The sequence below is a fragment of the Bos taurus genome, chromosome 16 (assembly GCF_002263795.3).
Source record: "Bos taurus isolate L1 Dominette 01449 registration number 42190680 breed Hereford chromosome 16, ARS-UCD2.0, whole genome shotgun sequence".
Lineage (NCBI taxonomy): Eukaryota > Metazoa > Chordata > Mammalia > Artiodactyla > Bovidae > Bos > Bos taurus.
The window spans coordinates 80710628-80736371 of record NC_037343.1 but is presented as its reverse complement, the minus strand read 5'-3'; the positions used below and the strand labels follow the sequence as shown (position 1 = coordinate 80736371).

General features: G+C 58.0%; 1 protein-coding gene across 1 annotated transcript in view; it reads left to right on the top strand.

The window, feature by feature from the left end:
- The window catches only part of NAV1 (neuron navigator 1), a 196958-nt gene that overhangs the window by 91439 nt on the left and 79775 nt on the right, over window positions 1-25744 (top strand). The window contains 1 exon segment of the mRNA XM_059875850.1: window positions 24801-24903. Within this exon segment, the coding sequence (XP_059731833.1) occupies window positions 24801-24903 (103 nt within the window).

Below are 25744 nucleotides of genomic sequence, written 5' to 3'. Positions count from 1 at the left end.
CAGCCCTGGAGCTGCAGGCTCCGTGCCTATCCGTGCCCCTGCCCTGCCTGCACTTACAGCTGACCAGTCACTGGGTGGGCGGGCGGCCTGGCTCCGCGGTGCCACGCTGCCACCACCATCTCGTTCCTCGGGCAGCGGGAGCCACGGGCGGCGCGCTCCATGGACAGCCCCCCAGACCCTGCTGCTGCTACTGAATCTGGTCCTCGGTCGGTAGCTCTGTGTTCCCAGAACACTTGTGTGTGTGGTCATCAGAGCAGGATGAGGTTGAAAGCAAAGCAGCGGACTCTGAGGTGCTTCCAGGCCCCCAGAGACCCCCATGCTGTGGCCGGCGACTGCTTCTCATCACAGGACTCATCTGCCGCCCTCCGCCCCCCCTGCCCCAGCTTCTGGGGCTGGAGCTCTCCTGGCGTCCTGGGGCTTCGCTGCCCCATCGCCTTCTGGTCCACCCTAAATCCCTCTGGTCTAAAGCTGGACAGCAGGAGGATGAGGGGAGAAACCGCTCTCTGGCCTGGCCCGTAAGTTGTCCTTCGTGGTTTGAGGTATTTATTCCCGAGTGGCCAGCTCGGGCTTCAGGCGCAGCGTGCACCCCAAAAGGAGGCAATGGCAGCCCCCTTTGAACCAGGGCTGAGGCCAGCTCGGGAGGCCCGAGGCCCTGCTCTGCAGACTGTAGTATCCCCGCGGCCGCACCTCCCCCCCGAAACTGCACCTCCCGCAGCAAGCAGCGCCCACAGTGCAGAGGGGCTTCCCGGATGCAGCCCTTGTGCCCGGTCCTGACGCGGGAACCTCGAGGGCAGGGAGGATAGGAGACCGGAGGCCAAGGGAGCGGCTGCCCAGGCTTGTGCTCGGGGCCCTGTGCGTGCAGCAGCTTGTTCATCTCCCTGTCAGTCTCTGGGGTGCAGCACCCCCTGCCCCCATGGCACAGGCGAGGAGCTTGAGGCCAGAGAGGGGGGTCGCTCTGCTGCAGGGTAGCGGTGTGGCCGGAACTGTCTCCTGGGGCGGGGGGGTGGGGGGGGCTTCCCAGTGACGTCAGCCTCCCTGAGACAAGCGAGACCAGGGAGTACGGAAGGGCCTCAGCGGCAGTTGTGTTCAGCTTTCTGATACCATCCCACCCGCGACCAGAGAGGCTGTTTACAGAGCCCAGGCTTCATTCCCCCTGTGATTCCCCCTCACCACATGGGGACTTCCCTCCCAACCCCGGAGGAGGCCGGCCCTGCCTGGAGCCAGATGGGGTTGGCAGCCCCTCCCCTCCATCTGCTCCCTGCCTTCAGGGGTTGGGGGGCAGGCTGCTGCGGAGACACTGGTCAGTGAGGTGCAGATGGGAGGAAGTGGGCAGGTTGCTGGGGGTCTAGATGTCCCCCCACAGCAGAGCCGCAGGCAGGATGAGGAGGAGGCCAGCTGGGGGGGAGACAGAGAGGCCACCCCGGAAGGGGCAGGAAGCCCTGTCCTGCCTGGACCCGAGTCCCCGCCCCGAGCCCCCCTCCACTGGGAGCAGCTTCCTTCAGCTCCTTCAGTCTGAACCGCCGCTGGTGCTAATGTGGAGCAGCCCAGGCACCGGATCCCATTCTAAGCACTTGACGTAGATGAACTCCTCATAATAGACTCCAAGCTGGGACAGTTTTGTTCCCCTTCTGCCACTGAGGGAACTGAGACCCGGAGGTCGGCTACCTTGCCTGGAGCTGGGAAGCGGTGAACAGGGCTCTGAACTGGTATCTGGGGCTGGGGCAGCGGGGGCATAGGCTCTGTGCTGTCGTCTGGACCGTAACCCGCCTGCACGATCGGGAATTCTGTACGGAGACCGGGCTTTCCTGCCCCTTGTACTTGTTTCTCCATCACTTGCTAGTTAATTTTCAAAATAGTTATTTATGTGGCTGCGTGGGGTCTTAGTTGCGGCATGTGGGACCTAGTTCCCTGTTTTCAGTTTAGTTCAGTCACTCGGTCAGTCGTGTCCCACTCTTTGTGACCCCGTGGAATGCAGCACGTCAGGGGTTCCAACACCAGCCCAGCACTCCCAACTACCAGAGCTTGCTAAAACCCATGTCCATTGAGTCGGTGATGCCATCCAACCATCTCATCGTCTGTCATCCCCTTCTCCCGCCTTTAATCTTTCCCAGCGTCAGAGTCTTTTCCAATGAGTCACTTATTTGCATGAGGTGGCCACAGTTTTGGAGTTTCACCTTTAGCATCAGTCCTTCCAATGAACACCCAGGACTGATCTCCTTTAGGATGGACTGGTTGGATCTCCTTGCAGTCCAAGGGAACTCTGAAGAGTCTTCTCCAACACCACAATTCTTTAGCACTCAGCTTTCTTCACAGTCCAACTCTCACATCCATACATGACCACTGGAAAACCATAACCTTGACTAGATAGACCTTTGTTGGCAAAGTAATATCTTTGCTTTTTAATATGTTGTCTAGGTTGGTCATAACTTTCTTTCCAAGGAGTAAGTGTCTTTTAATTTCATGGCTGCAATCACCATCTGCAATGATTTTGGAGCCCCGAAAAATAAAGTCTGTCACTGTTTCCATTGTTTCCCCATCTGTTTGCCATGAAGTGATGAGACCAGATGCCATGATCTTCGTTTTCTGAATGTTGAGCTTTAAGCCAACTTTTTCACTCTCCTCTTTCACTATTATCAAGAGGCTCTTTAATTCTTCTCTTTCTCCCATAAGGGTGGTGTCATCTGCATGTCTGAGGTTATTGATATTTCTCCTGGCAATCTTGATTCCAGCTTGTGCTTCTTCCAGCCCAGCGTTTCTCATGATGCATATAAGTTAAATAAGCAGGGTTACAGTATACAGCCTTGATGTATTCCTTTCCTGATTTGGAACCAGTCTGTTGTTCCATGTCCATTTCTAATTGTTGCTTCCTGACCTGCATACAGATTTCTCAGGAGGCAGGTCAGGTGGTCTGGTATTCCCATCTCTTGAAGAATGTTCCACAGTTTGTTGTGATCCACAGAGTCAAAGGCTTCGGCATAGTCAATGAAGCAAAAGTAGATGTTTTTTCTGGAACTCCCTTGCTTTTTCGATGATCCAGCAGATGTTGGCAATTTGATCAAAGGTTCCTCTGCCTTTTCTAAATCCATCTTGAACGTGTGGAAGTTCACGGTTCACGTACTGTTGAAGCCTGGCTTGGAGAATTCTGACTAGGGATCAGACCCAGGCCCCCTGCGTCGGATGTCGGTCTTAGCCACCAGACCAGCAGGGAGGCCCCCTCCATCCCTGATTCGTATCACAGGTACTCACGCTGTTTGTACTCAGTTATGATCCAGGTCTCCCTTTCTGTTCTGTTGCTCGAATTGAATGTATTTTGTTGTGCCCTTTGCCCAGTGAGGTTTGGAGGTGCCGCGTCTTGGTCTTTGGGAACAGAGAAGGGAGGCGCGTGCGGGGTTGTGTAGACTGGTGGTGGCCCAGCCTTGGGGCTCCACGCCTCTTCTGTCCCCACTCCCTGGCTCTGACCCCACCTTGGCTCGGCCACTCAACAGTCTGGTTTCTTCTACCTGTGAAATACCCCCCGTTGTCTTAACTCACACCGTCAGCCCCTCATGGAAGCATCCTGGCTCCCCGTCTCCGGTTTGCCCCCAGCCCTGCTCTGGGGGTGCCCTCCTCGGGCACAGCTGGGACCCCATTGCTCCCCATGGGGTGGTCCCCAAGGCTGCTCCAGGACAGCCTTCTGATTTCTTATGCGAGGCCTCCACAGGCACACCTTCCTGCCCTCCTGGCTCCCCCTTTGTCTTCTCTGCCCAAGCCATCTGCCAGCATTTCCCTGAGGAAGTCGGGTGAGACTTGTTAATTGACTCTGCTGAAAAATACAAGACCCTTGGTTTCGTGAATCTAGGAAGTCCCGGCTGAACAGGGTTAGATGGGGTTCTCTATTGCAGGACTTCTCAGAGCCTGTGTAGAGTCACTGCAGCTTGGTTACTGCCCAGGAATGGGTGAGCAGGTGCAGAATCCCCGCGTGGCCTGGGATCCTCTTCGCATGGGGCTTTCTGGAGGACGATGGTCCGTGGGCCCCTGGGGGACGCTGCCCTGTCTGTGCTGACCCTGGACTCTGTGGTTCCCAGACCTGCCCCAGTTTTCCCATCTCTGTGTCTTGGATTGAGCCACGTCCTCGCCTAAAACACCCGCTGCCTCCAGCGTCCTCCCAGAAAGCCTTGCCCATCCTTTCCAGATATTTCTTGACGCCCCACCCCCACCCCGGGGGTGACCCTCTTTGGAGTCTCCTGACCCTCCTGGCAGCCCTCCTCTGACAGTGCCTGTCGGGTGACGGTTGGTTTTCACTCCTCGGCCTCTTGCCTGGCAGCTGCCCCGTCCTCGCTGGTCAGACTCCAAACCCCTCGCTGGCAGGGCTGAGTCCTCGTCATCACACGTGTCACGTGATACATCCCCCCGCTGCGCCTCGGAATCCCGTACAGCTTTTTGTCTTTTAATAAACTTGAACGTTTCAGAATAGTTTCAGATTCACCAGAAAGTTGCAAGGATGTTACCAGGAGCTGTCACGGCCCCACGCCCAGTTCCCTGTTGCTGTGTCCTGGTTACTGAGCCGGCACTGACGCACTGTTGCTAACTGAGGTCCATGCTTTGTTTGGATTGCCTTAATTTTTACCTCCTGCCCTTCTTCTGTTTCAGGATCCCATCCAAGTACCCATCGCAGTCCATTTGGTCCTCCTGCGTCCTTAGGCTCCTTTGGGCCGTGGCTGTTTCTCAGTCTTTCCTGGGTGGGATGACCCTTGCCAGGCAGCTTGTAGGGTGTCCTTCAGCATGGGTCTGATGGTTGACAGAGGCTTGATGACCAGGGAGGCAAAGTGTCATTCTCACGACATCTGATGAAGGGTGTTTACTCCCAACATGATCTGCTGTTGTTCACCTTGATCGTCCGGCTGACATAGCGTGCTCGTGTGTTTCCCCAGCAAAGTCCCCCTCCCCTTTTCTCCAGGGTGCGCCCCCCATTCAGGGAGGCGAGCAGTTAGGGTCCACCTCCCCCAGGAGAGTGTCCACGTAAACCCTCCTGTGCAGGAGCTTTCCCTGCTCTCCATTCTTTAGTTAGGGCAGTGTGCTTGCCGTTGTTTATTTCATTCTTTGAGTTACGCTCTGATCCTGTGTTTTTTATTTTGATCAAACTGTTTCAGCTTTGGCTGTTGGTAGAGCGCTTTTAGTTGGTACCTGTGTCCCTTTGACATACCCTAATTTTTTTTTAGTTTCCTCCTTTCTGGCCCTACAAGGTGCTCCAGATTCCTGTTGCATAGTCCCTGTTCAAGAACCAGCCATTCCTGCAAGGGGTCCTGTCCTTTCATTGGAGGGTGGTGTTTGAAACCAGGATCTGGTGCTGGTGGCCTCAGGTCCTGGGGCATCACTGCTCCTAGACTCCTTCAGTGGACAGAGTGAGGACAGGTATGTGTATGCCAGGGTGTGTATACACACATCTGTGCGTGCATGCTGAGTTGCTTCAGTCACGTCTGACTCTTGCAACCCTATGGACTGTAGCCCACCAGGCTCCTCTGTCCTGGGGATTCTCCAGGCAAGAATACTGGAGTGGGTTGCCTTTTCCTCCTCCAGGGGATCTTCCCCACCCAGGGATTGAACCCTTGTCTCAGGCATCTCCTGCATTGACAGGCAAGTTCCTTACCACTACACTAGCACAACCTGGGGAGCCTGGGCACACGCACACCCCTAGTATTTAACATAATGAAAATAATAGGCGTTGCTTAGTGTCCGGTAAGTGTGGTGCCACATGGTTTGCTGCAGTGTTCCTTCTTTCATGTGTGTGTCCAGGCGCTCAGTTGCATCAGGCTCTTTGTGACCATGGACTGCGGCCAGGCTGCCCTGACCTTCATTGTGTCCTGGAGTTCGCTCAGATGCGTGTCTTCTGAGTCAGTGATGCCATCCAACCACCGCATCCTCTGCCTCCTCTTACGCAGCCTTTTAAACCCCTGTTTCTTCTGGATCTCAGTCTTTTCAAGGCAAAGACTGCGCTCCGGAGGCTCTGCAGCAAGCGTGCAGAGGTGTCTGAGATTGACTTGAATTTAAAGAAAGTCCTGGGTGTGCAGGCCTCTCGCCCCCGGGCGGGGGCACGCCAGCTCCAGGGGATGCTCTGCGGGAAGCCGCCTGCAGCCCTCGCCAGGGTGTCTGTTACCCGCATTGGGTGTTTCTGCTCATTTCTTGCCGTATCTGGTTCCCAGGGCACCTGATACTTCCAGGTTTGAGGCCAGACGGTGGATCCGTTACCCTCAGCTCAGCAGGCCCGCCCCCGCCAGCAGCCAGCGCTCCCCGCCCTGCGGCCACAGCCACGGCTCGCGTGTCTCTGAACGGAGCCTGCAAGCTGAATGCTTTCTAGATGATTTTCCAAATGAGGTCCTGGCCCAGGGACACAGGCAGCTGGTGGCGGGCAGGCAGCAGACCCCGGCGCCTCCCCTCTTCAGGCCCCCTGCCTGCAGCCTGTCCGCCAAGTGCCCTGCGCTGGGACTGCAGGATGCCCGGTGGACTCAGGGTTTGCGGGGAACCGTGCCGGTCTGATCTGAGCTGCACTTGCCCGGGGCTCACTTCCTGCAGGCTGTCCCTGCAAGACGCTTCTGCGGGGCAGCAGGACAGGCTGTCCTCAGCTCACTGAGCTTGGGTTCACGCCCTTCTGAGGCTCCAGACCCAGGAAGGAGGGTGGGGAGGCCCACACCTGACCAGAGGCAGGTGCTGCTGCCCTGTGGCCCCTGGAGGGGGGGTCGTGCTGGCCCTGGCCGCCTCCCTGTCCCCAGCCCCGGCTGCTTGTCCAGATCCACCATTCCCCAAGGTTCCCATCAAAACACTCGTTTCTTTAGCCTAGATGCTTGGAACACAGTCTGGTTAAACTGTGGGACAAGGGAGTTCCCTGGCGGCCTAGTGATTAGGATCGGTGCTTTCACCATGCAGGCCCGGGTTCCCTCCCACATGCTGTGTGGCGTGGTATGGACCAGATAAAACAACACCGACGGAGAAAACTGTGAGACAAGACGCTTTCAGACTTCACAGATTGTTACTGCATCTTGAGTGTTTGAGGTGCAGGCCTGACCGCCATCGGATGCCCTCTTGTTAACTGCACCTGGTCTTAAGGGGGCCCCAAGCGTTTCTAAACATATTTCTTTATGCTGAACTGACAACCTGTGATTTTGTTGCAAGGCTGCTACCGCTTGCGTGTGCATCGTACCGCACCCCCTGAATCCACTTGCTGGTTTCAGGAGCTCCTGGAAGTAGCTTTTCTCTGGCTCCAGTCTGGCTGTCTTTGCCTCCTAAAGAGCCCTGAGGCTCCTCCTGGTCACAGTCTACCCCATTCCTTTTGGAGAACAGCCGACCCCTGCAGCGGCCTCACACACCTCCCCGCCCCGCCCTCGCCCTGCCCTCCGCAGGAAAGCCAGGGTCCAGAGGCTCAGGTTTGCTGAGAAAGCTCCGAAGGCAGCTGCTTTGTCACTCAATTCAGAGGCTCCTTCCTGGGTGGAAGGTGCTCTGCGGTTATGCATGGTTACCCATCAACAGAACCCTTTCCGCTCCTGCAGCCTTCGCGCTAGCTTCATCCCTTTCTCCCTTAGGAGAAAACCCTGCCGTTTTTAGGGAAGTCTTCTTTGCCAGTATGTACAGTATTGTACAGATTACTGCACAAATTAACCAATGACCCTCACACTCTTTCACCATCAATATATAACCGAATATATTTCACTGATTGACACTGTCAGCTACTACAGGACAGTTTCATAGACTGCTTTAAAAAAACAAAAACAAAAACAGGGACCTTAGGTGGAGGGTGGAGCAGGAATGTCTTCCCTGAAACCACATCACCACTCCGCCTGACAGACATCCCTCCAGCTCCAGGTGAGGGAGGGGAAAGTGTGGTGTCTTCAGTTGGGATGGGGGGTTGGTGAGAGCTGAGACCAGAGTGGCCCAAGATGATAGTAATAATCGTAACTGCTGCTTTTGAGTCCTTCCCGTGTGCCAGGACTTAACAGATGTTATCTAAGTTAACCATTTCACTAACCCTAAGAAGTAGAGGTTTCGTTGTTGCTGACTCTTTTCTACCCCAGGGACTGCAGCACTCCAGGCTTCCCTGTCCTTCACCAACTCCCAGAGCTTGCTCAAACTCATGTCCATGGAGTTGGTGATGCCATCCAATCATCCATCCTCTGCCGTCCCCTTCTCCTGCCTTTAATCTTTCCCAGCATCAAGGTCTTTTCTAACGAGTTACCTCTTCACATCAGGTGGCCAAAATATTGGATCTTCTGCTTCAGCATCAGTCCTTCCAATGAATATTCAGGACTGATCTGCTTTAGGATGGACTGGTTTGATCTGCTTGCAGTCCAAGGGACTCTCGAGAGTCTTCTCCAAAACCACAGTTCAAAAGCATCAGTTCTTCAGTGCTCAGCTTTCTTTATAGTCCAACTCTCACATCCATACATGACTACTGGAAAAACCATAGCTTTAACTATATGGACCTTTGTCAGCAAAGTAATATCTCTGCTTTTTAATATGCTGTCTAGATTGGTCATAGCTTTTCTTCCAAGGAGCAGCGTCTTAATTTCATGGCTGCAGTCACCATCTGCAGTGATTTTGGAGCCCAAGAAAATAAAGTCTTTCACTGTTTCCCCATCTGTTTGCTATGAAGTGATGGGACTGGATGCCTTGATCTTTGTTTTTTGAATGTTGAGTTTTAAGCCAACTTTTTCACTCTCCTCTTTCACTTTCATCAAGAGGCTCTTTAGTTTTTCACTTTCTGTCATAAGGGTGGTGTCATCTGCATATCTGAGGTTCTTGATATTTCTCCCAGAAATCTTGATTCCAGCTTGTGCTTCATCCAGCCCAGCATTTCACATGGTGTACTCTGCATATCAGTTAAATAAGCAGGGTGACAATATACAGCCTTGATGTTCTGCTTTCCCAATTTTATAACAGTCTGTTGTTCCATATCGGATTCTAACTGTTGCTTCTTGATTTGCATACAGGTTTCTCAGGAAACAGGAAAGGTGTTCTGGTATTTTCATTTCTTTAAGAATTTTCCAGTTTCTTGTGATCCACACTGTCAAAGGCTTTAGCATAGTCAATGAAGCGGAATTCTCTTGCTTTTTCTATGATCCAGTGGACGTTGGCAATTTGATCTCTGGTTCCTCTGCCTTTTCTAAATCCAGCTTGAGCATCTAGATGTTTAATTACTTCCATTTTTCAGGTGAAATAAAAATGAGATCTCTGAACATTAAGACTCTTGGCTTACATACCTCAGAAGAGTCAGTGATTCTAAAGCTACCATCTGCCTGCCCTGGATATGGGTTCAAAATAGACTGGAGCCCTAAAACTCATGTGATCCCCACTGTCTCCCGAAACTAACTTAGTTTGTAGAGGCTGCCAAGGAGAAGGAGGGGAAGCCAGTTCCTCCAGAGCCCTGCCTGGGGTGGGAGAAGGTAGGAGCCAGGGCAGTGTGCCATGCCCTCCGACGATGCCGTCCTAAATGCCCCTTGTTTGCCCACATGGTTAGGAGAATGACCGCCTGGCCATTTTGTATCTAATCGCCACAGAACAGGAAGTGACAGTGTGGGCCATTACATGTGTCAGATTAACTTGGTCGTGTTGTTTAAACGCTGAATTCTCTTTCTCTGTACTCAGCGTCTGTCAACTCTTAATTTAAAGAGGGAGAGAAGGCAGAGGTGCCAGACGAGAGCCACTTGTCCTCATGTGTGCGGATCTGGGGGCGCTGGGGACGGGGTGGCCCTGGGGGAGTGGCCGGGCAGGCTCGTGGGCAGGTGCGGGAGTCCCCCAGCGTGAAGGCAGGTCACTCAGCTCCTGGGCTCCCTGACCCCACGGCATCGAGGAGAAGGAGTGTCCCAGGACGAGCAGGGTGTTCTGAAGAGCGTGCTGAGGGAGGCTGGAGGAAGGTCGTGAGGCGTGATGACACCTCCCTCATAAAAGGCTTCTACGTGAAATACGGGCCCCTTCTAAGCAGGCCAGAGCTGACACGGAGCCATCCTGCCCGCCCTTCAGAGCCAGAGGTCCCTTTCTGCGGGTCTTTCACTGGGGGAAGAGGCTCAGATATCAGGCAATTATCCCTGACACCCACCCCAGAGAAAGTCATTATTCAGGGGATTCTGAAAGCCAACATAATTAGTCCAATTAATCTCTAGCGATGAATTATTCTGTCCGATGATCATCTTCGGAAGCAAAGGATTCATTAGGGTCTCTGGCTGACAGCGGGGAGTCGAATGTCCTTTTATCCCCCTCCCTGTCCCCTACTCGATAGGATGGGTCTTCTCGCCTTGATAAATTCCATCTCCATTAAGGAGGGGCTGGTCGGGAGCAGCAGGACTGGAGCTGGGCTCTGAGGCCTGCTGCCCGCTCCCCGACCTTGTGGTTAAGGCCTGCGTGTATCTAGTGGGAGCGTGGGGGCAACTGGGTACAAGCCGTGTGACCAGCCAGTGTGGTAACCAGGGGTCATCATGGACTTTCTGCTACTACTGAGTTGCTAACTCATGTCTGACTCTGTGATGCCACAGACTGTAGCTCGCCAAGCTCCTTTGTCCATGGGATTTCCGGGGTGAGAATACTGGAGTGGGTTGCTATTTCCTTCTCCAGGGGATCTTCCCCACCCGTGGATTGAATGCATGTCTCCTGCTTGGCAGGTGAATTCTTTACCACTGGAAGCAGTTAATCTCAGCACATCTGCTGACTGGGGATTCTCCAGGAGTTCTAAGGCCAAGGTCCACGTTTTTGTTGGAACTTACTTTGTATAATTTAGCAGTTGTGGCTCCAAGTGGAGGCAGATGGTGGAACCCAGGGAGGCGTGGCCCTGAGTTGTTGGGATGGGCTGCCTGGGGGAGACAGCGCCCGGGGAGCTCAAGCAGCCACTGAAGAGCTGCCGGACTGGGCGTTGGGCGGGCTGGTCGGGACCCTTGCTGGTCGAGATCCCTGGAGTCCCAGCTCCATGAGTTTGGGATGGAGAGTTTTGTTGTAGCTTTTTTCACTGCATGTTAAAGAGCCATCAGTCCAGTAAAGTATACAGGTCTGCCTCCCCAGGAAAATCACGGGGCAGACGGGTAACAGGGGTTTGTGATGGCCTGGAAAATGCAGGGAGATCTTTAGAGTGAGTTCCTGAGCTCCATGGAAAGCGTTTCTGGTGTCAGGGGAGCCGCTTTCCTCTGATTTGTGTCTGGGCCAGGGAAACAGAGGCGGAGGTGTCAGGGAGAAGAAAAGCACATCCTATGAGCGGCCTGAAGCGGTCCAGCGCAGACTCGCACAGAGCTGCAGGCGCTGGCCGAGGGCGCTGCTGGTGGGGGCGGTGAGGGGGGTGGGTGGGGGGTGCGGTGGTGAAAGTCTCCTTGAGGGAGAGCCAGAAGGTGGGCGGCGGTCCCTCAAGGTGGGACAGGTGGACGTCTGTGCTCCATGGAGCAGGTGCCGGGCCCTTGGGGACGAGAGCTGTGGCCTCTGCCCTGGAGGCAGACAGAGGGTGAGGAGGTGAGGGATGGACAGAGACGCAGTGTGCAGGCTTTGGGCAAGCCTGCCACGGGCTCCAGCAGGGACCTCAGGGCAGGACGAGTGGTGTCTCTCCAGGCTAGGAGGTCTGCGTTCAGATAAACGTTCCTGGGCTGTTGGGGTGGAGGTGCGGTTACACAGCGATGTCGATGTCGTATGGGCTGGGGGGATGAGGCCAGCAGGTGCCGGCGTGGTTCCTGCAAAAGTCGGGTGTGCTGCTGGTCCAGAGTGACGTAGGCATCATGTGTTCCATCGTTTGCGGAAGTGATCACTGAGGTGGCCAGGAGGGCTTCCTGGAGGAGGTGTGACTGGGCACTGAAGCACAGGTAGGAGTCACCCAGCGGGGAAGGCCCTTAGACAAGAGCAGTAGGGGGTGGAGCGTGAAGGGTGGTGATACATGGGAAAGTGGTACAAGGCCAGGCCAGTTCTCCAGGAGGCCTCGAAAGTCACCCGAGAGACACTGAGCTCTCACCCTGCAGAAGCCCAGGGTGCTGCGCATGGCGCGGCCTCCCCATCCTTGGGCTGTGGGTGGGAGAAGGATCTGTCTGAAGCCACCTGAGCCACTCCCCAGCCTCTGGCTTGGGCTTGGCACTTCTATACTGAATTCTTTCTGTGGAGGAGAGGAGACGCATAGACATCCGTTCAGTCCTCTGTTTACCCTGGTCCCCAGGAGCCCAACCTATTGTTCCCATGGCAACTGTCAGCGGTGGGTGGGGGCAGGGAGGAGGGCAGAGCCCCAAGTCATCACCGGGCTACCCCGCCCCGAGAAGAGGGGGCAGAGGGAACTGCTGACTGTGATGGGAGGTGGGGGCACCGGGCAGGAAACCTGAGGGCCAGGCCCCCTCTGTCCTTTAAGCAGACAGCGTGAGGGCCAACTGGAGCTGGACCTGGCGCGGGCCGACCCCCATCTCTCTTCCTGCCCTCCCGAGCGTCTGCAGTCTCATTGATGATGGATGACCCTGGGCCGGGAGGGCAGGGCTCACGGCTGCTGGGACCTTCTGCTGCGAGGGGCTGGAGTCATTTGCAAGGACGCCGGGGCCTAGATTGTCAGCAAGCTAAGCTGGACCGTAGACAAACCCCCGGGATGGTGGCTTTGGTACGCAGTCCGTCTGCTGACAGATATGGGAAGCCCCTGGCGGCCGGGGGAAGGGGTGTTCCCTGGTCCCAGTGAGCTGTTAGGTGCTTTTTCACTGAAGACCCCTGATGGGCAGGAGGCAGTCCCAGAGAGGCGCTGGGCTCGGAACAGCAGGGGCCTCCCCTCCTCCCCACCCCCCAATGCACCCCCCGACCCCGAGCTGCAGGGCCTACCCTCCTGGTGTCGTGAATGTGGAGGGGTTTGGCACACGGTGCATGCTAAGTCACTTCAGTCATTCTGACTCTGCGAACCCTTAGACTGCAGCCCACCAGGCTCCTCTGTCCTGGGACTTCCCAGGCAAGAAGACTGGAGTGGGTTGCCGTGCCCTCCTCCTCCAGGTCATCTTCCCACCCAGGGATCCAGCCCACATCTCATGTCTCCTGCGTTGGCAGGGGGGGTTCTTTACCACTAGCGCCACCTCCTGACACACAGGAGGCGCTTAATACCTCTTACTTTGCCTCTTTGTTTCCAAGGTAGTAGGACAGGTGGGCTCAGTTTGGCCAAGGGCCTGCGTATTTCTCAGAGGCAGGCGGCCAGCCCCAGCTGCTGGCTTTCTGGTCCGCGGTCTCCTCTGGAGGATGCCTCGGGCCTCAGCCCCGTCCCAGCCTCTCAGCTCCGCGTCCTGCTCCAGCCTGATGGGTCCAGGACGGTCCCTCGCGCCAGGGAGGAGGATGAACACAGAGAACACCAGCTTCTCCGTGTCCACTCAGGCATGTGGCGGCCCTGTCCTCTGCAGGCCCCTCTCTGCCCAGCCCCGGGCACCCCAGCCGCCCCCTGAGCCCTGTGCGTGTCCCTGGTCACAGGAGGCCCTCGACACACAGCGGGGACTCGCCGCTAGAACATCTCTGCCCTTGAGGAGGCTCCGGCAGGAAGACCTGTGGGTTCTTCCAGAAGCTACACCCCATGGGGAACGTGGGTATGCGGGAGAGGCTGGGCTCCCCAGGAGGGTGAGCTCTCCAGGGGCTTTTCCTTGGGAATTTGGTTCCATTCAAATGGCAACCAGTCATCAGCTACCAGGCCGTCGGGGTGGGGGAGGGGGGCATGGGGGGGCATGGGGGGAGGGTGGGGTGGGGTTGCGGGAGGGTGGGGGGTGAGGGGTCAGGAGAGCGAGGTTGGGCAAAGACCAGAGAAGGCCCAGGGTCCCCCGCTCCCTCTCCCTGCTCCTCCCCGGCCAAGCGCTAAGTGGGTCCCAGGCTCCTCCAGCGCATCCCCGGCCTCACCCCCTCCCCGCATGGGACCAGGCCAGAGCTGAGGCTGGTCCCCTGGAGGAAGGGTCCTGGTGCACAGGTGCCCCTGCCCACCCCTGCCTAGCCCTCTCTCCCTCACCCAGATGTGGGGACCAGCCGACCAAGCCCCAGAAGAGGCTGCCCTGGAGGCCGCCCTGTCCCAGCCTGTGGGCCCCAGCCCCCCTGGGCAAGGCCGGGGGTGGGGGCAGGGAGGACGGCCTGGAGCTGCTGGGGCCCAGTGGGTTCCCGCACTCCGGGCCAGGGGTGGCCGGCCCGCCTGGTCTTGGCACGTGGGCTGTGCAGCCTGGTGGGTGGCGCTCTAGGAAGGTTCCTCCCAGGCCAGGGCACCCGCAGGCTACGCAGACAGAGGCCGGAGGGGCAGTGCTTCCTCGAGGAAGCGCCAGGCAGTCCCATGCCTGCCAGCAGTCCTGGAGGTGGGGACGCCGGCTGGCCCGCCGCCCAGTCCCGCGGCCTCCTGGCAACCCTGTTCCCATTCATCCCGTGGGCAGAGCAGGACAGGCCTCCTCCTGTGGCCTGGAAGGCCATGCTGGACGCCAGCCTGTCTGTCAGGAAGGGCCTCCAGGCGCCCAGTTCTACTGTCCTCCTTGCCAGTTATAATTTATTCTGAAAAATGGTGGACATCAGTCAGACTTGGACTCAAGATTCCTACTATAGCACGTACACCAGCGGTGTGACCTTCGGGAGCTGAGTGGCCTCTCTGAGCCTGGCCTCTCGAGTCAGGATAACTGCACTCGGCGTTAAGTAGACACCTGCTCATCTCCCTTCCTGCCTCGGAGGACACTGCCTGCCCCGCAGGGCCCCAGCCAGCCTTGTCAGGTTTATGCCGGCTTGCTCTGCCCCCTCCCCCACTGGTTGGAAGGGCTTCCCAGGTGGCACTAGCGGTAAAGAACCCGCCTGCTAATGGAGGAGACGTATGTGGCGCGGGTTCGATCCCTGGGTCGGGAAGATCCCCTGGAGGAGGGCATGCAACCCCTCCAGCATTCTTGCCTGGAGCATCCCGTGGACGGAGGAGCCTGGGGGGGCCACAGTCCATGGGGGCGCAGAGTCAGGCACGACTGAAGCAACTCAGCGGACAGGCAGACCCCTCGCCGGAAGCCTTCTTGAGACTTAGCTCCCCACCTCGCTGCTCTGGGGCCCAGCCCGGGTGAACGGAGGGAGTCTTGGCCTTCATTAGCCGGGTTCATTCGGTGGGTGTTCGGGCTGCCCTGGAGGTGTTGCTGGCAGATGGGCTGAGCCTGAGGGCCCCCAGGGCGGCGGGGAGCAGAGGGTTGAGGGGATCAGTGACACAGAAGGCTTTTTCAGAAATGGAGCCCCCAGGGGCGGCCGGGTGAGGCGGGCGGCAGCTTTGTTGTGGAGCAGATGCGCTCCTGGGCGAGGGGCGGGGCCTCCTCGGAGGGTCCCCCTCAGGGCGGCCCCGCACAGCCAGGCCCTGCCCCCAGCTGTCCCCCCGAGCCCTCCCTGGGGCCTGGCCGCCTCCACTGTACACCCGCCTGGCTCTGTCGTCTTGCCCAGGTCTCTGCCACTCCGTTGGGCCTCAGTCTCTCCCCTCAAATGGCCTCGAAGGCTCCCGCCAGCCCTTTGACACCCGCCCTCCTCCAGACTGGTGGCAGGGCATCCAGGCTGGCACACGGCCTGCTGACCTTGTACCCACAGCCCAGTCCCCGTGTCCCAGGGCCGGCATCTCATCTTACAGGTGAGACGGGGGTCGCAGATCATGTTCCTGTGGATGGTCCCGAGGCCATGCTGGCTGCAGGCCCCTTGCAGAGGGCGGGGGGGGCAAGGTGCAGCCCCTCCCCAGGAGCCAGGAAGGGCAGGTCTGCAGAGGAGGCTGGAAAGGGGGGATCTGCAGCCAAGGGTGTTAACGCCGGGAGCGCCCACCCCCAGCAAGGCCGCCCCTTCAGAGACAGTGTGTCTTGTCACTTGGGCCCTGGGAGGCCCAGGAAAGGCAATGACGAGGGGGCCCAGGGCAGACGGGGCGTGAGAGTGGGCAGAGCAGGGCGTCACCCTGCTTGCCACTGACTCGGACGCTGTGCTCCGGCAGCTTTCTGCCCAGCCCACCCTGGGCCCCCTGCACCTCCAGACGGGCCCTGTTTATAAAGTCGATTGCTGGACTTGCAGGGCACCAAAGGGGAACACCTGTGGGTGCGCCGGGACACTGGTGCAGACCACGCCGGGGGGCTTGGCGGCGCTGTTGGGGGGCTTTGGTGACCCAGCTGCCCTCTCTCTGCTGTGCTGCCACCAGCCAGCGCGGGGCTGAGGCCCCTCAGCAGTTCAGGTGTGGCTGATACAACTGTGCTTAAATGTAGTTTCACCGTGAAAGATGCTCGACTGCATAAATCGTTGGGTAAATGGAAATTACATCCCTGCTGAGACGCCCACAAGGGTGGCTGCGAGCAGAAGGACAGGCAGTAACAGGTGTTGGCGAGATCATGGTGCGGTCGGCGCCCTCAGCTCTGCTGGTGGAGACGGGTCGGTGAGGCCGCTCCAGGAAGCAGCACAGACAGTATCCCGTGTTGTGTTCCAAGGCATTTATCCAAGAGAACGGAAAACGTGTCCATGTAGAAGTTTGGGTACGAATGGTTGTAGCAGCTTTAGTCATAAAACAGGCAGAAAATGGAAGTGACCCAAATGCCCATCAAATGACAAGAGCAGAAACATAAAATACAGTGTTCCTGTACAGTGGAACGCCGTGCGCGTGGCGTGCGTGTATAGCTTCAGACGTGGAAAGGCGTGAAGTACAGACACGTGATACGTGAATGAGCCTTGAAGGTGAGAGAAGCCAGTTACGAAATGCAGCGTGTTTGAGATTCATTTCTGTGGGGCGCCCAGAACAGGCAGATCCACAGACACAGAAGGGAGGCCTGGGCTGCCAGGGGCTGGGGCGAGGGGTGATACAGAGCTTCCGGAATCGACAGCGGCACTGGCTATACAGCTTTGTTGTTGTGCGGTCCAGCTGCCAAGTCGTGTCCGACGCTTTGTGACCCTGTGGGCTACAGCACGCCGGGCTCCTCTGTCCTTCCCTGTTTCCCGGAATTTACTCAGACTCGTGTCCATTGAGTTGGTGATGCCATCCAATGTCACTTTGCAACTTTACAAATGTACTAAAACCCACTGAATTGTGTACTTTAAGAGGATGACTGTCACGCTCCGTGAGTTAGTTCTCTGTAAACACACTGTATACATACGTGCATTTGTGGATCATGGCCAGGATAATACTAGATGGTGATATTCCCAGAGTCAGACCATCTGGTCGCGATCTTGGCTTTACTGCCTTCTGCAGCTTACTCATCCTCTCTGGGCTTCAGGTTTCTCAACGGTAAAATGGGGCTGATAATCAGACCACCTCAAAGGTTGTCAAGACAGTTACACGGGCTACAATCTGAAAGTCCAGAGAAGTGTGCCTGGCAGGTGGCAGAGGAATTGGCCAGTCAGCTGACCCCAACATTACTAGAAGTCCCCAGGGCCCTTCCGATTGTCGCCACACCTGGGCCCGGGCCCAGCCCCGCCCGCCCCCACCCTCTTCCTTCCCCTCCCCCTCTGCCTGCAGATGGTCCTCACTAATGTGAGAACTGTTGCCATAACAACAGCTCTGCCCCCAGCAGCAGCGACTCCATTGGAGCCGGTGTCACGTGACGGCTCTGGGCAGCATCACCATAACACTGCCAGTGAGCCAGGAGGTTTATGGGGCAGGAGAGCCAGGCTCGTCAGGGGACGGGCCCGACCCCCACGCAGCAGGCAGGCCACCGTCAGCAGGAGGCCAGCCCTGGAGGCCCAGGAGGATGGGTTGGACAAGAAATGTCGAGAATTGGCTCTCTAACCCTGTAGCCCTGTAGCCCTGTAACCATCAGAGGGAGATGGAGCAGACAAGAGGGAGCTGGAGGCGGGCGCCCCCGGGTCCCACAGCCCTCTGTGTAGCTGCCCTGGACCAGCAGGTCTTTCCCGAGGCAGACCGTGCCGGACGTCAGGGAGTGGCTGTGCTGGGCTGGCTGGAGGGCCTGAGGGCTGCCTGCTGCAGAGAGAGGCCGCCAGTGCCCCCAGAAAGGGCCGGGCTGGGCAGGGTGCAGGGGCTGGAGCGATGACCCTGCTCCCTCTTGCCCATGCACGCGTCTGCCCAGGAGCCCTGCAGAGCAGAAGGGCGGCCAGGGCAGGGCTGTGAAGCCTGACCCACTCTCCAGAGGGGGCACTCAGCTTGCAGCCGCTGGGGCAGAAAGCAACGGGTCTCCATGCTCTGGCCCCGCATCCGAGCTCGCCGCCTGGAGCCCACGGGTGCCCGGAGGCAGGCACTGCCCCTCTGTTCTAGCCGGCGGCTCCCACTGGAGGTGCCAAGCCCCTGGCTGTTTCCCAGGAGGATGGCAGCCCTGGCATGCCGGGCACCCAAGGGGGCTGTGCTAACACTGGGAGCTGCCTGCCCTCAGCATTGCAGCAGCGCCCGGCGGCGCCCCCTGGTGGTCTCTCGGGGACAGGCACACCCCAGGATCAGCACAGAGACTCCAGGGGGGTGATGCCTGGGAACCCCGGAGTGGGCTTTCCCAGAGAGAGGAAGGTGCTGTTTGTGCCCAGGGAGCACACTTGGGCTGAGGGCCCAGGACACACTGCCCCGAGGCCTGGCCTCTGGAAGTCAGAGCCTGGTGTCAGTGGGGAGACTGCTCTGAGGCTGCAGCAAGGTGTCCGGGCTCTCAGATGGGACCCCTGGTCGCGTTGCCCATAGTGGGGCTTGGACGGTGCAGGTTCCTGGGCCCTGGCTCCAGCCCGGGCATCTCTAGGGGTGATACCCTGGCACCTGCACTTTCAGCCCTCTCCAGGAGGAGAAGAGACATTTACTCAGGCTTCACCAGCTGCAGAGCTCCACAGCCAGACAGTCAGAATTGACTAGAGCCTTGAGTGTCCCCAGCCCCAGCTCCCTTATTCTATCCATAGGGCAACTGAAGCCCAGAAAAGGGGAGTAATTTACCCGAGGCCCCACAGCCAGCTGGCCCGCACCCTACGGAAACCAAATGCCCAGCCCCCCAAGCCGCCTCTGTCCCTCCCCCCCAGCCTCACGGCTCCTCTTGGCCGAGTGCCCCCTGGAGACACGTTACTGAGGGTCCCTGAGCCAAGTCTTCTCATTCAATCAAAATCGAAACTGCTGGTGACAGGCAGACACCCCTGCCTCACAATTCCAGCCCAGGGGAGTCCTTCCTGCCCCCTTCTGGCCCCTGGTGGCTCCTCGCCTTGCCTCACATAGCCTCGTGGCCAGCACCTTGCTTTGTAGCCCTGATGCTGCCTGGGTGCTCTGCCCACTCAGCAGCAGTGGGAGGATCACTTGCTGGTTGAGAAGGTTCAGGCTTCTCCCGGGCAAAGATGGGGACCTGGGAGCCCTCCATGGCAGGAAGCATGGACTGGCCACGCCGTAGGGCTCCGTAACAGCTGCCTCCAACAGTACTGTGCCTTAAGAGGGGGATGACTGAATTAGTAATAGACTAAACTGTTCCACACCGCATGCTGGTAAAGGGGGAGGCTCTGGCACGGAGGCCCACCCCAGGCTCTTGCTGGGGCCTCTGGGCTCAGAGAGGGGTGAGGGGGTGGAGTTGCAGGAGGACCGCTTGGCTCTGCCCGACGGCGGGGAGGTCTGTGTGCAGGGTGCTCTGTCCTCTGTCAGTTTCAGCCCCGCACCAAGCCTCACATGAGACAGAGCCTTCAGAGGCCACGGCCCCTGGGAGTCCATCTAGGGCAGGGTCACTGGCTGCCAGAGTCCACAGAACCCATCCGTATGACCTCTGAGCAATGAGGATATGTAAGGTGGGCTTGCAGTGCCTGCCCCGGCCAGACCTTGAAGGTCATGTCCTAGAGCAGAGAAGACGGACAGAAATGAGTCAGACTCCCAAAGACGTGGGACTCAGTGTCCACAGAGTGGTCATCTATAGACACTGGGGGTCGTGTGGCGGCACAGATGCCCAAGGACCTTCTGGTTAGGGGTCATGTTGTCAGAGAAATGTGTGTTTGTAACTGGCTCTTAGACAAAGCTATGGTTTTTCCAGTAGTCATGTATAAATCTGAGAGTTGGACTATAAAGAAAGCTGAGCACCAAAGAATTGATGCTTTTGAACTGTGATGTTGGAGAAGACTCTTGAGAGTCCCTTGGGCAGCAAGGACATCCAACCAGTCCATCCTAAAGGAAATCAGTCCTGAATACTCATTGGAAGAATTGATGCTGAAGCTGAAACTCCAATATTTTGGCCGCCTGATGCAAAGAACTGACTCATTTGAAAAGACCCTGATGCTGGGAAAGATTGAAGGCGGGAGGAGAAGGGGACAACAGAGGATGAGATGGCTGGATGGCATCACCAACTCAATGGACATGAGTTTGAGTCAACTCCGGGAGTTGGTGATGGACAGGGAGGCCTGGTGTGCTGTGATTCATGGGGTCACAAAGAGTTGGACACAACTGAGCAACTGAACTGTAACTTATTATACTGATATTTTACCTGTGTGTATTAGGGGCCTAAACTGTGACAAATTTTAGAATTTATAGAAGATTTAGGTGCTATCCTTGGGACAATAGGGTCAGGAGAGTTTTTTTTTTCTTTTTGGAAGTTGCTGAGAGAGGGTGTGTGAGAGAGAGAGAGAGATGCCTCTCTCAGGTCCTCTAGCCTGGGTTTCTAGGTGGATGTAGCTTGTGCTGTCTCAGACAGGTCCTTTACACAGTGGTCACCCCCACTGGTGACATCTGAGTGCCTCTCCACCCCAGGGCAACACGGGGCAGCCAGGCCAGGGCCTCCAGTGCCCGAGCCTCGGGCTCGCCCCCCCCGACCTGGTGGTGCTCACAAGCCTAACCCTCTCCAGCTGGAGTGACGTGCTGTTTCTTTTGAGCTCTGAAATGCTGGGGCTTGAAAATCTTCCTCTTGAGGCACTTCCGTTCCTTCTGTTGGTTCCTGCCTGGTCCATTCACTCAGGATGCAGGAGCCAGTCTACAGGCTGGGCCCCGCCTCAGGCTGAACTGAATGTGTTGCAGGTAAGTCTCAAGTGTTCACTTGGCATCCTCTGAAGTTCACGTCATTGTCAGCCGGTAATTCAAGCTGTGCAGAGCTTGGGGAAATGTGCCTGCTGGGTGAGGGGCCCTGAGTCCCACTCCTTCCTGCATGCCCCTAAATCTCTTGGGGTCGTTGTCCTCTCACCCACTACATCAGGTTTCAGATCTAAGGCGAAGAGCTGGGCAGGGCATGTAGCTCCAGCCAATCCAGGTCGCCCCCCTCACCCTACCCCACTCCTGTGGAGAACTTACTGTGGGCGTAGCACGCAGGACAGCTCTTTAATCCCCCTGACAGACCGGGGAGTGGGTAACACTATTCTCCCCTCTTCGTAGAGCATACAGCTCAGCAGGGTGGTGAAATGCCTCGCTCCAGGTCAGAAGGAATGGGGTGGGAGTTACCGCCAGCACCTGCCCTTGGCTGTGTGGACTGGACCTATGGTACCACTAGGCAGCCCTTCCTTTGGGACTCAGATTGATGGTCTTGCCGTCCGGGGCAGCCTGCTGCCCGGATCAGGCTTCAGGCAGAAAGCACCCTGCTTGCCATCATCTTCCCAGGGCGCTGCCCCATCTCCAGCCCCAGGGACCCCTGTGCTCTACTTCCAGCTTTTCCCTCTGCACTTGTGGTGGGAGACGCAACCACACAACTCTCCATGTGCACGTCTGCGGGGTGGCAGAGTGGGAAGCCTGTGATCCTGATGTGACGGCCCCCACGGGCTGCCGGCCGGACCACGGAGGGATGCGTCTGAGGTGTGTGTGCGTGTCGGAGGCCCTCCGTGGTCATGGAAAGAACAGCCCTGCAGTCTCACATGGGGGAAGTGCCTGGTTTTGAGTCCACCTCGATGGGACGCTGTGTGCATCTGGGTGGGTGTGCCTGCCCCTCCCCCAAGTGTGCGCACCGGGTGCCGAGTGGACTCCTCACAGAGACAGCAGTCTGTCTGTGGTCTCCTATGAGAAACTCCACCCCGGTGCATGCTGGGAGGATGCTGTGGTCTCCTAAGAGACGCTCTGCCCCGGTGCATGCTGGGAAGATGCTGTTTGTGGCGACTGTGTGTTACCGTGGTGATGGCTGGTTTTAGGGAGACTGTTGCCACCTTCTGAGCCTGGGAAGCACACGTCCAGACATCAGCCGACAAAACCTATCATTGTCAGAGTCATGTGGGCACCGGACAACACCCCACCCCAGTGAGCCTCGCGAAGATGGTGGAAAAGGGAGGAGAGGGATGACGGCTGTTATCGGTTTGGGGTCAGAGATGGGTAGGGGTGTGGGGTGAATCTTTTTACAGATGCTGCTTATTCGTAATTTAGAGTTAAAAATGTGAAGAGTACAGACACCGCCAGGCTCTGAGGCGCCCTCACCATCCCTCACCTGAGCTGAGCCTTTGGGGAGCAGGGTGATGTGCCCCAATATGGCCACCAGGGGACGCTGCTGGGGCGTGGAGGGATTGATGGGGTGGCGCTTCTGCGACTGTCCTCAGCCCTGCTCCGTCCGAGCTCTGTCCCCGCCTGCCCCCCATGCTCACCTGCTCCTGGGGTGGCACCCTGGTGCCACATGTTCCTCCTTATTACATTTCTGCACCTCCAGCCAGTCACCTCACCCACCCCCAAGAGCCACGGACCCGGTTGGACTGGTCACTTCCAAGGACTTCTGTGGCTCTGATTTGGATACTTTGGGGTAGCTCTGCCCCACTCTACTGGCATGTTATGAGGAGGACCCTGTGTGAGTTAAACACTTTTCTCTGTTTTTTTTTTTAAGACATCGTCCTAATGGGACACACATCCGTCCATTCTTTTTATGTATGTTGACTGTGGCCGAGTCCGTCCCTGCTTGTGATGGCCCCTGAGTACCTGCTGTCCTGCCGCTGGTGGCACCAAGATGCTCTGTGAGGTGCAGGGCCCCGCCTCTGGGGCTCAGTGTTTCCTCCATGAAATGGGGCAGCTGCACTGAGCTCCCCCACTTGCCGTGCGCTCCACTCACTGAGGCCTGCAGGGGGTGGCACACATGGTCTCCAGGTGCCCCTTGGTCCCCTCCTCTCTGGACCACTCACCCCTCGGCTGTGTGCACCTTTCCCCTTGTCTCTGCCAAATCCATGGAAAGCATCTCGCTGGCCCAGAAACCCATGTCTCAGCAGCATATTCTTGGTCCTCATATAGGCGTCTTAGGGCCAAGGTTTAAATATACATATACACCTTCTGACCCTGCCTGTTTTCCACGCCAAACCATCATGACAACCATGAAACCGCGCCAGGTGAGCCTTGCCAGGATAAACAGTCACGGGCAGCAGAGGAGTGATGTGAGGAGGCCCGCCCTCATCCCTCCCAGCTGCCAGCCTTCCTCCGCCCCGGAGGAGGGGAGGAGAGGAGAGAGGACTGGGCTGGCCTGGGTGTGGAGCTGCTTCTCGGGAAAGGTGCCCCTGAGGCTCTGGGAGGGCCGTGCACCTGGCTCCCTGCCCCCCTCCCCTGCCCCCGCCTCGCTGACAAGGCAGGCCGAGCAGCCGCCAGCCGAACTTAGTCTTGGGGAGAATGCCTCCTGAACTCAGAGATGTCCTCTGTGACAGCTTTTAGAGCCGCACACTCCTGCTGGGTCTGGGTGGGTGGGGGACTCATGGGCTCTAGGCTGAGACCCCGGGGGTCTGGTTGGGGCAGTTGCCTGGGGGTCAGAGCTGTTGAGTTTTCCCTGTTGCTTTGTCGTCGTCTCTGTGGGCCCCTGACTCTCCCAGGTCGCTTTTCAGGGGCACTGAGGGAGCTGCCCACATTCAGTGACTGGTCCAAGGCCCAGGAGAGGCCATGGCTTGGGCGGACTGTGTGTGTGCTTCACAGAGGCGTCCTGGCTGGAGTGCAGGAGTGACGGGGACGCTCTGGAGTGTCCTCACACCCGGTACCCTCAGTCTTTCGGATGCTGTTCCCCCGGGAAGGCGATGGGGTCTGTTTCAGTTTGCTGTGGTCACCTCTCCTCTGTCTGCGGTCATGCCCTGCCTGCAAACCACAACTGGTTCCACAGCCCTGATCCTTCAGGAGTCTGCACTGGGGCTGCGCCCACACGCACTCGCCCGGACGTGCACCTCTGGCCTGGCGTCTGCATGCCCAGCCTTCCCGCGGCTGCTCACTGCCCCTCCCCACCAGCATCTCCGGGGCCCTGCACGCCGACGGCCCCTGCAGGTGCTCCCAGTCAGGGCCTGATGCCAGCTCCCACCAGCTCCCAGTGCCGACCCCCAGCACCAACCACTCCCTGGCTCTGGACTCAGCGACATCACAGCACCCTTGCAGAGTATTTCTGCCCCAGAGACTGGCCAACACCACACATCCGGGCACCGCTGCCTCCAAGAGCCAGGGTGAAACACCAATCCATGCACCACGGCAGGCTGGGTATTGGGCAGATGTTCCGGCTAACCCCAACCACGGGGGCCTGGTCTGGAACCTCTGCTAGGAGAAGCTGCTGCTGCTAAGTCGCTTCAGTTGTGTCCAACTCTGTGCAACCCCATAGACGGCAGCCCACCAGGCTTCCCCATCCCTGGGATTCTCCTGGCAAGAACACTGGAGTGGGTTGCCATTTCCTTCTCCAGTGCATGAAAGTGAAAAGTGAAAGTGAAGTCGCTCAGTCGTGTCCAACTCCTAGCGACCCCATGAACTGCAGCCCACCAGGCCCCTCTGTCCATGGGATTTTCCAGGCAAGAGTACTGGAGTGGGGTGCCATTGCCTACAGGGCACCCCAAAGTGATGCAGGCCAGGGTGGTCCTGTGGGTGTCTGGGAGGACACTGAAGGCTGGTGCCCCTGTCCCTTCCAGGGCTGGGACCTCAGGGGCTCAAGGGTGTGTCCCAGGCCCTCAGGAAGGCCTGAGAGGCAGTCATGTCCCAGGGCCCATCCAGGGATGCAGCCTCTGGCCACCTCGAACTCAGCAGTAAGTCCTCCCCACTCACCCAGCTCCTCTCCTCCCTCCAGACCCTGAGTCCCAGAGAAAGAGGACCGTGCAGAATGTCCTGGATCTGCGCCAGAACCTGGAGGAAACCATGTCCAGCCTTCGAGGGTCCCAGGTGACTCACAGGTAAGAGCCCACTGCCCCTCCTTCCCTATGTGGAGGGCGGGCCCCCCACCTGGGCCGAGGCAGCATGCACTGAGTCCATGGGGGGAGTGCGCCCTTGCCTGGCATCGGCTTCTGCTGAACACTTTGACTTCATCTCATCAGGCTGGAGCCTCACTGGATGGGTGGAAGGAGGAGCCAGCACGTGGCTCAGGCCGTGACTGCCCTCCTCCACGCCCTCCTGGGTGTCCACTTCCCCGTTGTCTCAAGGGCTTGCTCACTCCCTTCCTCTCCCTGTGCTGAAGCTTCCACATGCCCTTCCTGACACGCAGCAGCCTTCTTACCCCCTCAGCCGGCAAGCGGCCCAGCCTCTGCGCCGTGTGGACACCCTCCTCCAGCCCCTCACGAGCCCTTGCAGCCCCGCCGTGCGGGGCACCCCCGCCCTCCTGCCGCGCCTCTCTCTGCCCCGGTGTCCTGGCCCCAGGCTCAGCGTGACTCAGAATTTCCTGCACTGGCTCCTGGGGCTGCCCAGATGAGCTCATGCTGTCAGCTCCAAGGGGGACAGAGGGCCGGGCTACACCCTAGGGGTAGGGGGCAAACCGCCAGGATTGAGAAATCCTGGGGGTGTGGAGCAGGAAGGTAGAGAAGAGTCGGTTCCTCCCCACCTCCTGGGATTGGAAAATGAGAGCAAAGAGGCAGTGGGAGAAGGACTTCTCCTGACCCAGGTGTGTGGCCAAGTTATATGCAAACCAAACTTACATACCTCCAGTGACAGAGGACTCATTACTTCCCAGCCATCCCATCCTTGTGGGGTGGTGGTGACTGTGAAGTGGAGCTGAGTCTGGCCTCAGCAGCTCCCAGCTCC